Below are 18706 nucleotides of genomic sequence, written 5' to 3'. Positions count from 1 at the left end.
AGCCTTTGTTCACATTCATTTTTTATGTTTTTTTTTTCTTCTCTTTCTACATCAAAGGTATTTCAAAGAAGCTGTTGAAGGGAACAAAATAGACAATTATTGTAACTGAAATAGATTGAACTGATCCTCATAAGATGTGCTTTCTATCCTTCTCTAAAACATGACAATACAATGCAATAAAATACAATGCAATACAATGCAACGCAATACACAGATACAGACAAACACACACTTATTATACCTATTCACAATTATACAAAACTATGCTGATGTATACTATTCTATAATGATGCACTGCAGTAACAGATGACAACAGATGTCTCCGTGACGTCCTGAATCTGACAGGGAGATCATTGGAACCTGACAAGATAACACTTAAACACAGAGGTGACATGACAGTGTCTTCTGAGCCAGATGGATCGATGCTTAGCTTAGCTCAGCGAGCGTCTGAGCGGTTATACGGCAACGTTTAGCCCCTTCAATATTAAGTCCTACCTGATTCAGCAGCTCTACATTATTTGTATTTTTTTTTGGAGTAATAATGATGAGGTTCCTTAATCTTCAAACTATAGAATGCCTAGTAAAGGTTCCCTCTCAGAAATGCTTATGGTCTTTTCAAATGTTGACCTCTCAATTACTGCAAGTGAGGTGATGTGACTTGCGTGGCAGTGTTCCTCAGTGGGGCATATGTAGGAAGACTTACACAAGTGAGTGTGAGATAGCCAGAACTATAGAACTCAAAAAACATCTGTAAAGCTGCACATTCCTGAGAAATGTAACGATGTCACTGAACAGCATTCGATGTTCCAAAGGGTGAATAATAACATCTTACTGTATTATCTCTGGTAGCCTAGTGTCACACCTGTTTTTTTTATACATCTAAATCTATGTCCTTAAAATCAAAAATCCAATATTTCCTTCAAATATTCAACAGTCGCTTTTTCCCATCTGAGAACTAGGGAGTGTGGTTTAATACTGCAGCTACACAGGGATCTACCAGTGCAGGTCTCTACAGACATGGCAGAGTAGCTCTGGTCTGTTGTGGCGCTATAATGTTTCTGGACAAGATCATCACACACACGGGGACATTGAGATCGTCCCATAGATCAGGGAGTAGTATCAAAACTTGAAATGGCTCCAAATCCAAGCAGTTCTATGCTACACATATTTAGATCAATCTATCGGCCATCTGTTGATCTAAAATCATGGTTCGACTGCCAGTTCTATATGGAACATGATCAGCATGCTTGTATTGTGTAAAACAGTAGCTAGCACATTTGTTTGAAGAAGGCTGGCCTATAAGACACCCACATATTGTTCGATCTTATGTAATCCTATGGGTTGTGTAAATGAAAAAACCACAGAGACGAGGGAAGAAGAAAACAAAAACATATCTCTTCTTGATGCAATGACAGAGCAGAGTCCCTAACTTACAGATCGGGGCACTGGGAGCACTTTGCAGGTTGTTGTCTCAGGTATGACGGGAGATAATTGCGCTTGCTCTCCCCAGATGGAGAAAGGTGTGAAAAAAATATGCAGCCAATTTGTCTTGCGCTGATTTAAAATAGAGGAAAATATAACCTGCATATATTCTGGATCATCTAAAACGATCAAGACATAGATTGGCTATGACTCAAATTCCAACTACTACTAAACATAAGATCAACCATGAAAGAGATTTTTTAAAAGCAAGAAACATATAAATATCCAATGATGTTCAATCTAATCACACAGACAAAGAGAGAGTGTGAACATTGGCACACGAACCACTGATCCATGGGGAATTGGCAGGGATAACAGCAAGCAGGAGCATTACATATGGGTTGCCATTTTCACAACTTTGACAAAGAGAACGCAAAAAGTGCTATCTCTCACCGTCCAACTGTTAAAACAATAAACAAGATTACCACCGTAACAAAGAATCCAGGTGAAATAACTAAGCACACTTTGTAAAAAAAAAAAAAATACTGAAGCGAGAGATGGATGTTCCACAGGGATGCAATAATGTTCAGACCAGTCTGAGTGGCAGAGCAAAGAGACTGGGCATTAATGAAGCCATCATCCTCCCACTAATTCAATGAGGTGTCAGTAAGGGAGGTGGCCTGCCAGAATGACTCAGTTCTACCCAAGCCAGATGGTTTCTTAACACCGAATAAATAAACGGATTCATGTGTAGACCTCTATCGCATGGTTCGTGTACTTAAAATACAGGACAACAGGATGGTCATCAGAAGGAGAAGAAAGTTCTGATCCAATAACCTGGTTAGCATGTGTTCCCAAGGAAAGGTTTCTGCTGCCATTGACGTTGATTCACGTTTCCATGGCGTTTCAAGCCGTTATGTTGACAAAGTGTTAAGACAGGCCTTTGTCAACGTAACTGTACACAGCTCACACCTAAAAGTGCTCTCCACCAAGTCCTTCTCCACTTCACATTGTTAACATCATTACATAGACCGCCCCCCACCTTTCCTTATGGTGTGAACTGGTATCAATTATTTAGCTGTCTTTTAATTATTACATATCGTTCAAATACCTGCTAATGAATTGTGAAACCAAGTGTTATGGTGTGATTGTGGCGGCTCAACTAGAATGATTCACTACATTTACAGCGGTACGCAAGCACCTTTTTCAATTACAGTCCATCTTTAGGGGTTTTCGTTCATTAGGCCAGTAGCTGGTGTGAGGATGTCCACCTTACACATAGACAAAGGTGTTTCTGTTCTGTTTTTTTTTTGCCGCCATCATTACAGGCTGAAAGCAAAGGGCCCTCTACCTGCAGAGGGACTCGGAGGAAAACAAAGGAGTGCCCACTGTGATTTTCACCAGGGGCTTGGAAATTCACACCTATACGAGTGTTGTTTGTAAGGCTGATAAACGTGTGAAACGTAAGGGGTGGAGTAGAATGGATACTTCATCCAAAAAGAAGAGCCTGGATTTTCTGACATAGAAATCAAAAGAATAGTGAGACTCAGATGGTTAATTTCTTTATCTCTATGTAAAACAACAATTAAATAATACATAATTACAGAGCAGCAGTGTATCTGAAACCAAAGTGGTTGTTCTAACTGGAGCTGAACATGGCCATATGGGCAAGTGCGAAAATAGAATGTCCAGGAAATGCATAAGGATTCATATGGCACATGAAAAAAGACAGCATTTCCAATATTACCAGTCTGATAGTCAATTCCTGAAGATCTCATCAACAAATGGCAGGTTCGTCATGACAGTTAATACAAAGATAGCTTGGCGGAAAGGATCTACAAAAGAAGGATAATTGGTGTTGGCAAATGATTATTCGTTATTACATGCCGAATTTCTAGTCCCTAAAAATAACAAGATCAAAAGGATGAAAACAAAGTGCATGTGAGTTGCTCCTCCTCCCAGCATTGGTGATGTTCAGAGGCAGCCTGTTATTGGAGGTGTTAATTGGCAAATTCAGTAAAAGTCAAGAGCATGTTCCCTGTCGCCCTCGCCCAGCAAGGCTAGGTCATTAAACCGAGAATGGATTCTTTCATGCTGCCTTAACCCTTGAAATGCAAGTTTATTCATTTTATCCCCCCCCCCCCCAAGCTCCAACCCGCCCCTATGTTTTATGGTGAAAAACAATCTACATCGATGAAACCAAGGGCCATCGAAAGATGAGGAATTTCTTGTAGGCTACATCTTTCAATCTCACAACCATAATGCAAGCCAAGAAATGGCTATCTACCAACAATTCCGCAATTAGGCTCATGATAATCCTTCTAAAACACAGCCATGAGATGTTACTGTATGAGGCCCACTCAACACCATGTCAATAAGGGTCACATTTCTTGGAACTGTTAATATGTTTGAAAAATGTATCAGACAAGGACATTATCAAACTCACATTGACCACTATCTCTGCGAACAGTGTACATATCCAGCCTCCAGGTCCCCTGAAACGGGTGGCTCCTTTGGGGTTCTGGGTGCGATCTCACCACTGCCTCTTGTCATCACTTGCTGTGACTGCCAAATTTGTTCTCCAGAAATCAGGGCTCTCAAATCAGCACCCGAAACAAACACTTCACGGAGAGAGGGGCCCGTTCTGAGACTTTCCAAAAGCAACAATGGCTTCAACACATTTCATCTGACACGGGTAACTTAGAAACAAGGAGCAAGATGCAGCTCAGCCCAGGGCATGAAAACTGCGAGGTGATACTTTGAGTTCACTATGCCAGGAGATTTGGCAGTCCAAAGTGACATTGTGACCAGCCCGCAGATAACTGAATATGGTTCTTTCATGAGTTGTTAAATGTTTGCATGACGTTGATGTTGAGACGCCGTTCCGGCCAGGTGGTCTTATTACACTGGCTGGGCATGTGTAAACAGGCATCTAGACTGAAGGCTTTTTTTTTTTTTTTTTTGCAAACAGCACACAAGATTTAAAAATGAAGAAGAAAATGAATAAGAGATTATACAAAGAATCAAACGGATTATTCCAAAACTAGCAGGCCAGGCCTTTGAAGATCACATTATGTGTTACCTGTAGAATATCGTAGAATGATGTTCAGCACGAAGAAGGTTTGCTTTTTACCTTGCACTAAAAGCAGTAGGAACACATTTGCACCTGTCTGAGTCATAGCATTTCCAACCTGGTGGGTCTGTCTATGTCTGTAAATAAGAAAAAGCCAGAGAAAGAAGCCATTGTAAACAATGCAGCAGTCTACTAGTTCGACTTCCCAAATGTTGGTGGTAAGTAAAAGGGTTGTTCAAACTTCCTGTTAATTAACACTACATACAAATTCTAGAATCTGTCTTTCTTTTCTATCTAACAAACATTTTCTATTTTTTTTCTTCAGATGATCTGGTAAGCAGTACGGTACAGTGATTGTGATGTGTTGAATCTGTTGAGAGATTAACAAGTGTTCTCACTAGGGCCATGTTGTCTTTGCTTCAAGCTTGGTGTACATTCCACCCCAATATAGCAGGCGCGATAGCCCTTGAGTAATGTCATGACAGTGTATTGCATATAGTATACCTTACTCTAAACACGATGTGCTGTAAGTATACCTTACTCTAAACACTATGTACTGTAAGTCTGCCACTAGAGCAATTCCTTTAGTAATTATGAAAATCTCAGCGATTATAGAATTGCATATGGAGTCAAGATGTATCATACAATCTAAAAGAACACACGCATTAGCAGTTCCATTTCAATAGCAGCTATTGTCAACGGAAGCGAATCATTTACAACAACAAAAATGAACCGCTGATGCTACAATGATCACTGTGATCATAGAAATCACTCGTTCAAGTTATATTAGTTTCATAGTTGAATGATTTTAAAAAAAACTTCAGATGTACAATCTGCAGATTCCTTTTCTAAGTTGGTTAGAATACAGAGATGTGGTGATACAGGCCACTTGCTGTCTAGGAGGACCTTTTGGCTTATTCATTGGCTGGCAGAACTGGTGCCAGAACAAATATGCCCCCCCCCCTTCTCTCCTCCAGTTGGAATTGACTGAAGTCCCCTGAAACTGGTGACTTCCTATTTATCCCTGAACTCTGTACAGCTCAGAATGGCGGTGCAGCAGCACTCCTGATTAGCATGCAGTAATGATTGTGAGCTGGGCTCCATTGTTCTAACACCTCCCCTCTCCTCCGCACCAATCTGTCACCATTCAGCGGGCTAGCGCTGCCTCAAATGCTGCTCTCCACAAATGAGATGGATAATTAGTTGCCCCTCACGAATGCTGCACTCTTCTCACCCCTGATTGCTTTCACCTTTTTGCTCCTGGCAATTTTGACACCTCGTAATCAGCCTGCTGCTTCTCCCTCTCGATCCATATCCATCTTCATCCTCCTCCTCTTCAATTTTTTTTAAAATATTTCCTCCTATGTTCCCTCCAAACGTACCTGCCACAGCCATCACAGCTCACATGGAACAACAAGCTGGCCCAGGTTAGGTACACAAGCTGTTCCCCTCAAGGTGGGCATACAATGGGCTCCCAAGAGCTAAAGTCAGCGTCCTTAGCTAGCTGTCCACATTGCTTTATTAACAAGTGAGTAAACATATCAAAAAAAAAAATCAAAAAATCATAGACCTAGCTGTCAGTGCAGCTTCCCTCTTCCAAATAACAAGCAGTGACAACATAATTATGTGCAAGCATCTGTCGATGATTCCAGAGAGAGAACCATACAGTCTGCACTGTGTTCAACTCTTCACAGATTTACAAGGCAGCATCATTAGGGAGATGGGTTATTTGTATTTGCTACATTTTTCTGAATAAATTCTCTATCTTTCACTGTCCATAATTTGATGTGAAAATTCTGCAATTTATGTTCATCCAAGTTAGGCATAGCACATTATGCTTGGCACATTGTACATGACTAAAATGTAATATTCAGCTTTGTAAATACAGCACAAGGACATGTTGTTTCATCTATTTCACCCTCTAAGATAATGTATTGTTGTTGTATTTGTGTGGTACTAATGTCTTCCTCTCCCCTTGTCCACGTGAACAGCAACAAATTATTATAATAATCTATTAGCATATGTCAAAGAGGACGAATAGGCTCTGCTCTTTCTTTTGATATCAACTCCTGCTCACTTTTGGTTGCTCCTCCATCACAGAAGATTTGAACAGAACCTTTGGTGAAGTATATATATAAATCAGGCAATAATGTCAGTGATAAAGCAAAGGCCATATTCTGTGATTATCAAATCCTTCAGACTCGACTCAATATGATTCAAAATAATGTAAAATATATTAAATTGCTATGAAGTATCCACCAGTGTCAAGTAAAGCATGTAAAATGGGATTAATAACAGACCCTGTTTGCAGTCTTCACACCAGCTCATCTAGACAGCACAAGTGTTACTAGCCCATATCCGAAGGGCTGCAAGGTCCTCACTGCACACAAATGCTTTAATACACGTATTTTCCCTACTTCACTAAGACATCATCACACAACATAGTAAAAATGACTACAATTGTTTGCAAAGCTGTGAATAAATATTGCCGAAGTCAAACGCTATTTGTACACTCTTAGAAAAAAAAGTGCTAACTAGAACCTAAAAGGGTTCTTCAGCTGCCCCCAAAGGAGAACCCTTTGAAGAACCCCTTTTGATTCCAGGTAGAACCCTTTTTGGGTTCTATGTGTGACCTTTTCCAGGGGGTTCTACATGGAACCTAAACAGGGTTCTACCTGGAACCAAAAATGGGTTCTACCTGGAACCAAAAATGGTCCTCCTATGGGGACAGCTGAAGAACCCTTTTAGGTTTTGGGAACCCTTTTTTCTAAGCATGTATCCAAGAGGCTAAAAGTTTCGTGAAAATCAACTGTGTTGTTAACATCTTGTGTATAGGCACACTTTTACAAGCTGATGAGATATAAGTAAAGACTATAAAATTAAAGAGTATCAAATGTAAAATGTATTCATGTCAACCAACCCATAAAAGGGGAGCAGGGGAGTGCTAAATCACGTTCATGCGTCTATTCATCTGTTAATAAAGTACCACCTATCGTCTGAAGATGTATAAGACTAATATTGTCAAGGATAAAAACATTGATCTACAAATTGCAAGATAATTTGTCATGTAATTGAAGAACTGAACCGGTACCTGATATCATGCGGAGTAACACACAGTTTAATTAACCTGTTTACCTGCACAAATCTGCTTTCAATGACCATATGGTGTTATAAATTATAACATTGTTTCAATTAAATGGAATTATTTCATATTCTGCACTAAGCATACCATGCAGCTGCTACCAATTACAAAAGCTAATTTAGCCTATTAGTATTTATGTATAGCCTACTTTTAATAAAAACGCCTGTGACCAGTATTTCACAAACCAACATGTGCACAGCATAATCATTTAGACAGAAATCATCACTATAAATTGATTAGCAAAACATTATGCTGGCATATGTATCTTGGATTGAAATATTACTACATGCCATAAAATAACCACACATTTTTCTATACTTGTAATTTGCATGACTCACACATTTCCAGATCCACTTGGAGAATCAAAGTGGATGCTTCTTCAAAGATCTCAGTGAATGTTCCCCTGAAAATACATACAGTATCAATTTGTTACAGCTTTGGGGGACAAATGTAGGCCTACATGTACACACTGCATGTCAATATACTTGCACCATGCATGCCATTAAAATCCTTGTGTATAATCAAAAAACATATTCAATAATGTGTGAAAAACCAAGATTAAATGTTTGCTTTATTACACTCAGACCGATACTGTACAAAATCATTTCATAAATCGACGTGCAATTTCCAAGTAATATCTTAAGACAAAAACTGTCAAATGTACCATTAACCTCTTACAAATTAAATAAATGTTTGAGAGTGGATTCAAGTCCCAAAACGCCAGTGTCATGTGACATACAGCAGAGCGCGTGTTATTCATGGTGTGGAAACAAAGACATGAATTAACCATGAATCAACCCTAGAGGTGTTGTACTGGGCAGCCAATGTCTGCTAGTGTCAATTGCTGGCTTCACTCTCCCTCTGGCAATGAGTAAAAAGGTGGCTGTTCATGTGCTCTTCGGGAACTACCGCGTTGCAGTAGGTACATATATCAGGGCTGTTGTTGTTCATCTGTTGTTGCTGTTCCGCACTCACGGCCTGCGCTGCTGTTGCTGTAGTAGCGTCGCAAAGCTCAGGGCGCCACAGGGGCTACATGGAAGGACAAACACACCACTTTATACTCTAGAATTCATACACTTAGCATTGCTTACACTCACCCACTTACAGCACGGTAGGCCATGTGCTTGGGTCTTTCACTGAGGAAAGATCTGTTGCTCCGGGGGAATACAAGCAAAGCATTGTCCAACTTGAACCCGCTTTCTCAACCTCCATAGTTCCTGCCCACGACTTGTACTATTGTAATGCTGTATATTTGCTACAGTAGGATTGAATAGTTATTCGTTTCTGGCATTCATGGTAAGTTAGAAACTGAGAAATCCAATCAATGACATGATCTAATAGCAAAATCAAATCTACCATCAGTGTGGGTGTTCTACCACTATTTACCATACAACAGCTACACGTCTCAACAAAGGTGTATTTCTTTGGTGTATTTTCTTTTATGTTGTTGTTATTTTTATTAATGACATTTATTGTATATTTTTCTATCTGTTAATATTTTTTCTTTTCTCCACAATTTCGTGGTATCCAATTGGTAGTTACAGTCTTGTCTCATCGTGTTATCCAGGTGTACGGATGAAACACTGTACACCTGGCGACCGGCTCGCCACAGAAGTTGCTAGTGCGCGATGGGACAAGGACATCCCTGCCGGCCAAACCCTCCCGTAACCCGCACGACCAATTGTACGACGCCCCATGGGTCTACCGGTCGTGGCCGGCTGCGACAGAGCTTGGACTCGAACCCAGACTCTCTAGTGGCAGAGCTAGCACTGCAAAGTGCCTTAGACCACTGTGCCCCTCAGGAGGTCATTCGGTGTATTTTCTAACCAAAAGCATGGTCTTAAATAATACTCAATAAAGGTCAGATGACCTTCCGAAAATTCTAAAGAATACTACGTAAGGTAAGATCAATTTGAAATAAATAAAAAAGCAATACTGCCTCTATCATTCTGCATTCACAACCTCACAGGTGTGAGCAGTTGTACTGATACTGGTAATCATAAAATATACATTCCTTTGGTTCTGAGATCAACATAGACTTGTATAACCAAATACAAAACTGAATGGCATGAAAGCATTATCATCTAAAACAATTGGTGTTTTATGATCATTTGTAATAACTATGTAACAAGCATTGTTGTACACATAGGCCTATCATAGCTTATTATGATTAACAACTTTCAGAGACTTGCCACACTTGTGTCGATGTGTGAGGTTGCCTTGTACTATTTATACGCTTTCTCTCTCCCATTTGTTTGCCAGAAAAAAAAATCAGTAGTTGAGAGTTTCCTACTTTTACCTGCAAATAAAGGAATGAGCATTTCCTGTGAACCTCACCTGCTGGTGTCCACGCACACTCTTGTGTGAGAGCGACACGGAGGGGGAGGGAGGGTGAGAGACAGAGGTAGGATACAGGAATGGGATGGCCAGCTCCATAGACGGTTACCTCTATGACGGCAGGGACAGTGCTGACTGTTGCCCTTGGCAGGGACAGGTCAATGCGTTTTTCCAGAGCGCTGTTCAGGAACTCGTATTCACTGTCTGTGGAGGGGGGAAACTTGATGCTGAATGTGGTGAAAGAGTCCACTTGGTTCGTGTCCCCTGGGCTGGCACCGCGGGATTCCAGGGACATGGGCGGGTGCTGGAGGTCGACCCCTGGCCTCAAAGCTGAAGGGAAGGGCCTCTCCGCCTGCTCCACGGCCACGTCTGTACATTGAATGGGCATGGAGAACTGCTGCTCTGTCGAATGTCAAACACAATGCTTTCATCATACTGTTTCTGTAACATATCGACAGTCACTTACGACAGTTAGATATGAAGTTTTCCCATTGAGTAGCGATTAGTTCAAGTAATGATGAATAATCAAGTAATAATGAGTAATGTAAAGAACATTTTCACTTTTATTTTCAACAAGTATAAATACACACGGTAAGTATAATATGATTGTAGTTTTTTTCATTCCCATCATTACATAACTAACCAGCGCTACATCACAGCATGTGTCTGTGGAATAATTCAACATATTTATCTGCTCATTCTATTTCCACACAGGTGGAGGTCCATGGTTAAATAGGCCAACAAGGCATTAATGTACGGTTCTGCTTACGGTGTTGATATCTAATTGTGTATAGGAACAAAGCTAAAGCTGACATATATAATTACTAATATCGTGTTATGACATATCCAAAGCAATTGTAGCTCAACATATTTTCTCTATTGTAATCAAATTAGAGTACATCAGTTCAGGCCTTGGGTTCCTTTCAACAGTGCTGTAATAATAAGCAAATTCCAAATGACTATTGTGCAGACTTTAATATTACCATTTGCAATGTCATTTCCTCTGTAGATTTTTTTCAGGTGATCTTTTTGTCTCTGGGTTAATGTGCGTATCTGCTGGAATTTCCCCCGGAGAGCTTGATATACTTCAAGAACATCTTTACTGAGAGACAAAGAAATGCAAGTAAAATAACTGCTTTTCATTTATTTATTTTTATGAAGAAAAGACGCACATACTAATGCACATACGTCTCAAAACTGCTGGCTACTGGTGCTGTGTGTGGTGAAGATGACACAATCACAGCAGTTTCCATATTTTCCTTCTGAAAAACAGACACACACGGCATTGAGGACTTACACTGCAGGAAATATCAGCCTTACACTATCCAAATTGAATACTAAAATGGTATTGTTTTCTGCATAATGTGATCATTTCATAAATCTAAATATTAATGTCATAAAAGTAATATATTGTAACAATAATTATGACAATTATACATTCTAACCAAATAATCATGGGTGACGCCTTGTGATCTCAGTTATTAGGGAATTACTTCTCAACAATAAAGCTGGCAGTTCTATGAAGCTGATGACTATGGGGCGGCAGGCAGCCTAGTGGTTAGAGCGTTGGACTGGTATTCGTAAAGGTTGCGAGCTTGAATCCCCGAGCTGACGACATAAAAATCTGTCGTTCTGCCCCTGAACAAGGCAGTTACCTGTCCCTAGGCCATCATTGGAAATAAGAATTTGTCCTTAACTGACTTTCCTATTTAAATAAAGGTAAAATGAAAAAGAAATGGCCTCAGACCCTGAGGGTTGGTGATGCTATCCTCTAGCGCCACCTGTTGATAAAATATAGCATTTGCGTGTTCATGCTTTTAAAATGAACCCCAATGAGGAGTTTTGATAATATTACAATATTACGAATTCATATTTTTTTGAAAACATTGATGTTATCCAGCAATAAATGTATTACAGAAATGCAACCAGATGAATGATGGCCTATGTCACAGGAAGTGGATCTATTGTATTGTACATTGAGCTCTGATACAGCTATCAGGGTTTGAAGATACAGAACAGTATCTACAAGCAAATGTATGATTTATGAACAATAACGTATGTGTGTGTGCGTGTGTATGTGTGAGAGAAGATATTGAGATTTTTTTGAGAGATTTGAGAGAAAAATGTTTCGAGGCAGCCAATGGGGATGTCATGTTTGCACCCCAACACGTCCTTGCATCTACATCCTATTTGTAAACATAAATAAACAAGATCTAACTCTAATCTTGTGTGGATTGTTTGATTGTGTTAAACATATCTACCAAGTAATGAATCTTCCTCAAGGAGCTTCCTGGGTTGTCAAAGAGATGTTTGGAAGGAGACAAGGATTCTTCTTCCTGTTTTCTAGGTGCAGCCTCACCTATGACCTCTCCTAAGAATCAAATAAGAGAGGAAATATAACATAACCTAACTACTTAGTCAACACAGGAAATCTCATTTGCAATGTCCTGAAACAACAATAATATTTATTACAGCACAATTGATCTCCCGGGGAATAGACAATGCAACGGTATGCCTAGATGTTCCCAATGTAGGCATCTCGTTTCTTTCACTGGAGATGAACTGTGAGGTATAGAATATGTCAGAAAATGTCATCATGCAAACAATTCTATTAAGAAAACAACTATGCTTGTCACTTACCTGAGGGTTGCTTAGTTGCTGAAATCAACTGAGCTTTGAGTTTCAAAATCAACTGCTGCTGGTCTTCTATCTGTTTCTGAAGTTCCTGAGTGTGCTGTTCATAATTTACCTTCTGCAAATGTAAAACGTCCGTTACATATGAATCGTGAACGGCATCACTTACTGGTAGCTAGCCTTTTGTATCCTTTATAGTTTGTTACTATGCAATGATCATGTATTGCATTATATCGAAGCAATGTATGGAAAGCTATACCACATCTCACTGGACGGAGTTCAAGTCTCATAAGTGAATTAGAAGAGTTGGGGCCGGATTCCCAGACCCAGATTAAGTCTAGTCCTGGAATAAAATGTACATTCAGTGGGGACTATCCATTAAAATACATTTAGAGTCCAGGACTAGGCTTTCCGGGAAACTGACCGTTTGTTTTTTATCACTGTGCATAAGGTATAATACCATCTGCTGTAGTTCCTTTTTGGCGCTGTCTCTCTCGATAGAGGCCTGGCGGTAAGCTTCATAGGCCTTGTTGAGCTGATCTCCAATATTCCTCTCCATGCTGTGTGCTCCACAATCATCACTGACACAGCAGTCATGGGGCCTGGCGCAACATATCACACAACCTAAGTTTAGGGGCACAATACAGCTTTAAAGCACACCATCACATCATTTGCTGTAAGAAGGTCCTATGCATCACATAACTTGGACAAACACCTGAATAAAACGGAAAAAGCCATGTCATCCTCTCTCACCATGACACTGGGGCCAGTGCGTACTTCTCTTTATCACCTGTCCTTGCTCATTTTAGAAACTCAAAAGATCAACATTTCTGGTTGATTATACAAGTGTCCTCGGTAAAAACAGCTTCTTAATGAAAACAAAAAAACATCCAAAATATGTACAGAAAAGAAACTGTTGGGAATAAAAAACATAAACTGATTAAATCAATTGACACTGATGTGAAATTTAATATTTGTCTTTTTTTTTTAAACAAGTACAGTGCTGTGTACCAATACATGAATTTACATTATTGAATGCCATGGTTTGTTACTAGTCAATTAATCTTTGGTCATTCGTGAGAAATGCCTGCAATCACTGTAATAAACAAATGTGCGGAAAATATGAGATATTCACTGTGCACAGAAGATGTTAATAGATTTAATTAATTACAATGGCATATATTTTGGGTAAACACACCTCAATGTGGTTACGCATTATTAATGATAGCTAATGAACAAAAACAAACAGCCTATCTCTTCTTTCAAAAACGTTATATTATGCCACGATCAATACATTAAGCTACTAAGATGATAAAGTCAACAGCCAATGACCTAAAATGGGAAGCTATGACAGATCTAATACTTATAAAAGCCGTTGCTTTTCTGGGTGTCCTGAATATATTATTTTCAGACTTATGATAGTGAACTGAGCATGGTGCTACTCTGATATGATTGGTTACATCATTTGAACACACAGCTAATCCAATTCTCCATCTAGTCATTTATTTTAATAAACACCCGTTTAAGACAGCACAATAGTAGTCACTGTATGTAACTGATTGCATACCAAATTGCATGATACTACGAAGTCATATACTAGCCTGAAGCAACCTAATAGTTATACATAGTAGCACGAACTGGCTACATCCTATAACGTCGACCTTCATTGGCGAGTGTACAAAATCGGTCCGGTACAGTATCGAGTAGTTGAATAGTTGAGTACGTTTAATACCTAACCAGACACTCGTTGAGCTCGCCTCGACTTTCGTATCTGACTGTATAACTGCAGTATCTTACCTTCATTTGAATATGTCCAAATTATTGTTTTGATACTTCGACAAGTTCTTATTCTTCAGGTGGCCTACATTTACTACGTGCGGGAGTGGTGTATTTCGTACAAATGTTCATTGTACATGCATTATAACGCTTGGGGAACTTCCCTCGGGGAATCCCCGAGCCTAGTAGACTTCCGCCTTGCTTGACTGACCAATCATCTTTGAGGTAGTGAGTTCTTGCTGGGTGTTTAGCAAGTTGAGGGTTCTTCTTGCTGCATGTAAAGAGTAGTCAGATAAAACAAAGTGTCAGAAATGTACGTGTTGATTTTTTTTGTCATCTTCTCTGATTTCTCTGTTTTCTCACACTGTTGAACTTAGCTAAATTCAGCAGAAACCAACATTTCAGCCTCATTAGTGTAAAAGGTGTTTTGCTTAAATTGTGACCACTTGATAGATAACATGTATAGTAAAATATTAAAATAGACATGTTGCTCTTTGCAAAAAAAGAAGTATCACTAGCTGAGATATTCATATGACCATATCACTAAGCACTATTGATTTAGTAAACTTTATAGTGTTATTTTTAATGATTCGGACAGAAAGGTGGGGGCATGGCACTGTGTACCGCAGCCTACAGCAAATAATCTGCTTTCATTGCATAAAAATATATCAGCATCCAGCTGTAGGCCTTTTTTCCCCCCACAATATGCAATTACACATTTATTAACATGTATTAATGCAATCATAACTCATGAGTATTTTGCTGTTTCACACATTCATTGAATAAGTTAATTTGTGCATAACTGCAAAAGGAAAATGGGACAGTGCCAAGTCCAATAGTGACCAACAGAGGGCAGCTAGTTGCCTTCAAATACATTCTGTATTGAAGAATAATATATCTCACCATGATCATCTTTATTAAGGGATTTCCTTAAGGCACTGTCAAAACAGTCCAAAAAAAGTCATTCTGTGAGACAGTCCAGTGGCCAAGAGAGATCACAGGAAGGCACTGAACAACAGTCTTTCAGGTAAAGTCGTGTTTTTTATATACAGCAATGTGTAGAGGTAGGCAGTCGACTTGATATGAATGGATCCAGAAAAATAATAAAAGCTCAAATACAAACTGTCTAACAAACACTATTCACAGTTATAACTACAGCTATTTACTATAGGCTAAAGACTCTCATTACAGCCATCTCGTAGGCTAGTGACGGACAGGCAGGTATCGTAACAATCAGCAGTGTACCCCATTCGTCCAGGCCCGAAATTCTTAAACAGACTGGCATAAATACCAGTTGGCAACCAACCTTTCTTCCTTGATTGGGTCATTCCAACTCCCTTCCCTGGCTCCAAAATTGGCGTCTCCAAACTGGGTATAAATGGACACCTCGTTCCTCTTTACTGTTATGTTATTACCGTATGTTGCCTCAGGATCTCACGGTTTGACTTTAGTGTTGAAGTTTGCCCAGGGAGGGGATAAACGTCACATTAAGTTTAGGCATTAAATCTGAATGGTTAAGGTAAGGGTTAAAGTTAAGGTTTGGGATAGAGTAAAAAACGTACACACAAACTTTTGTACAGTATAATTTCAGCCAGTAGTTTTGAAAGTGGTGCTCACGAGCCCAAACGGGTCCCCAATTGTCGTGTACTACGTCATCCAATTGTGTACTACGTCATGCATTTCACGTGATATATTACGAATTTTGCAATTTGAAGGATATCATACTATTTTTGCAATTCGTGTGATATGTTATAAATCCAATTCATGCAATATGTTACAAATTTGTTGTGCTTAAGATCCCGTAGTGCATCTTTAAGGTTACAATTCTAAGAAGATGGGGTATTCTCTATATGACAACACATTTTTCAAAACATTTCAGTCCCTCCTTCTCAAATCAAGAGTAGGCCTACACATATGCCTGTTGGCAGAGGAAGAAGAGAAACCTAATAAATTCAGCTAAGGCACTTTGACAAAGATACCAAAAAATATGTTAAAAGTGTGAACCTCCATAGGGTTGAATGGCTTGTGTCCCTCTGAGTATAAACAGTGTGTGTGGGGAAAATTTTGTCTCAGAGACTCATACTAAAGGAAGGAATGTGCTAGGTCAGTTACAACAGTGTTTGCTCTACATGCTTCAACCTTAGCCACATGGATGTTTGGAGATATCTCTTTGAATACTTGGCATTCTTGTCAGCCTTGTCTGAGTGAGCCTCACACCTCTGTTTGCTGCCATAGCATTAATGGCCAGAGGGGGAAGATGCTGAGGCTCTGATTGACATTAATTTCACCCCTGTGAAAAGAGGGGTGGGCCTACTCATTTTGTTTGCACTCTAACAATTAAAGCATGTGTTTGGCTATACAATAGGGGACTTGTACATTGAGTGGAAACACAACCTACACTCTAAAAATTAGGGCTCAAATCACATTTTTCTAATCAAATCGAATATTATTTGTCACACACAGAATACAACAGGTGTAGACCTTACATTGAAATGCTTACTTACAAGCCCTTAAACAACAATTGAGGTAATATCTACATGTAGGTAGAGGTAAAGTGACTATGCATGGATAATACACAGAGAGTAGCAGCAGTGTAAAATGAGTGGTGGGGTGGGGAAGTGTGCAAATAGTCCAGGTATCCAATTGATTAACTGTTCAAGGGACTTATGGCTTGGGGGTAGAATCTGTTAATAGGGATAGCCTCCTTTTTTTCAATATTCGCCTAAATGACATACCCAAATCTAACTGCCTGTAGCTCAGGCCCCGAAGCAAGCATTTGCATATTCTTGGAACCACTTGAAAGGAAACACTTTGAAGTTTGTGGAAATGTGACTTGAATGTAGGAGAATATAACAGAATAGATCTGGATGAAGAAAACAAAACAAAACCAACCAGTGTTTTTTTTACCAACATCTTTGAAATGCAAGAGAAAGATCACTGTTATAGCAATCACTCTGGTTTTAATTCGAATAATGTCCACAAGATGACAGCAGTGTATGTGTAAAGTTTAAGATTGATAACTTGAAGTATGACTGAACCTCATGACTTTTAGTGTGAAGTCCCCAGGCACATTTGGCCAAATCGTGAAGGAGACATTCGCATTCATATTCCATTTTTCTGCAAGAATATCGTCAAATCTGTATACTTGGACTTTGATTTAGCTTTCCAAGTATTAGTAGCCATATTATAAGTTCAAAATTTGCAAACAACCAGTTATCATAACTTCATAACTTTGAATATCTTTATAATTTTTGTCCAAAATGAAAAGGCATGCTGTCGTACAAGGTTAGAAGCTACATTTTACGACATATACATACTGCATACTCCCGTAAAGCCCAGCTCATTGGCTATCTAGCTAGCTTTGTTTGACCCCGATTGGTGCTTATTTGACAAAGATACAGCTGTTCAAGTGATGGTCGCCCGCCATGAAGGCGTCGCTCTCTGACCAAATATGGAGTCCTGTAGGATATACTACACCCCTAATGAAATAGTGAAGTCTTGTTACCTTCTAGGATCTCTGCTGAATAGATACAAATGTGATTTGACTCTTTGAAACAACGTTTAGGGTGAGATTGTCACAGATTCCTTTCTTTGCAAATTGAACGATTGGAAATACAAAATCGACCGTGCATGCTATATGGACCTTTTAGGATATGAAAAATATTTTATCTAACAAAACGACACTTCATGTTATCTCTGGGACCCTTTGGATGATAAATCAGAGCAAGATTTCAGAATGTAAGTACACATTTCACCTTCAGAGGTGAATTTATCAAACCTATCGTGGGGAAAAAACTGTTTTGTTGTTAGGATCTCTCCTCAAACAATAGAATGGCATTTGTTTCTACTGTAAATTGGACAGTGCAGTTATATTAACAAGATTTTAAACTCTCAGCCGATATAAGACACATATATGTACCGACATTTGTTGTTTCTCTAAAAATCTGCAATCTTGTTGTTACCTACCCTTACCACCTGTGGTGCGGCCCGTCATGAAGTCCAGGATCCAGTTGCAGAGGGAGGTGTTTAGTCCCAGGGTTCTTAGCTTAGTGTTGATCTTTGAGGGCACTATGGTGTTGAACGCTAAGCTGTAGTCAATGAATAGCATTCTCACGTAGGTGTTCCTTTTGTCCAGGTGGGAAAGGGCAGCATGGAGTACAACAGAGATTGTATCATCTGTGGATCTGATGCAGCAGTATGCAAAATGGAGTGGGTCTAGGGTTTCTGCGATAATGGTGTTGATGTGAGCCATGACCAGGCTTTTACAACACTTCATGGCTACAGACATGATAGGATAGTCATTTAAGCATGTTACCTTGGTG

The 18706-nt window shown here is 39.4% G+C and overlaps 1 protein-coding gene across 1 annotated transcript; it reads right to left on the bottom strand.

Moving 5' to 3' along the window:
• Positions 1 to 8190: 8190 nt before the first annotated feature.
• LOC124042557 (TRAF family member-associated NF-kappa-B activator-like) lies at positions 8191 to 14564 on the bottom strand. The gene is given in 9 exon segments (XM_046360700.1): positions 8191 to 8666; positions 9975 to 10076; positions 10078 to 10376; positions 10958 to 11076; positions 11163 to 11236; positions 12236 to 12345; positions 12615 to 12726; positions 13069 to 13232; positions 14406 to 14564. Coding segments are annotated over 8 exon segments (1107 nt in total). The 5' UTR covers positions 13168 to 13232; positions 14406 to 14564; the 3' UTR covers positions 8191 to 8474.
• Between the last annotated feature and the right edge of the window lie 4142 nt (positions 14565 to 18706).

Source organism: Oncorhynchus gorbuscha, linkage group LG01 (genome assembly GCF_021184085.1).
Source record: "Oncorhynchus gorbuscha isolate QuinsamMale2020 ecotype Even-year linkage group LG01, OgorEven_v1.0, whole genome shotgun sequence".
Taxonomy (NCBI): Eukaryota; Metazoa; Chordata; class Actinopteri; order Salmoniformes; family Salmonidae; genus Oncorhynchus; species Oncorhynchus gorbuscha.
The sequence above is the reverse complement of the archived record's forward strand: the minus strand, read 5'-3'. Positions and strand labels throughout refer to the sequence as shown.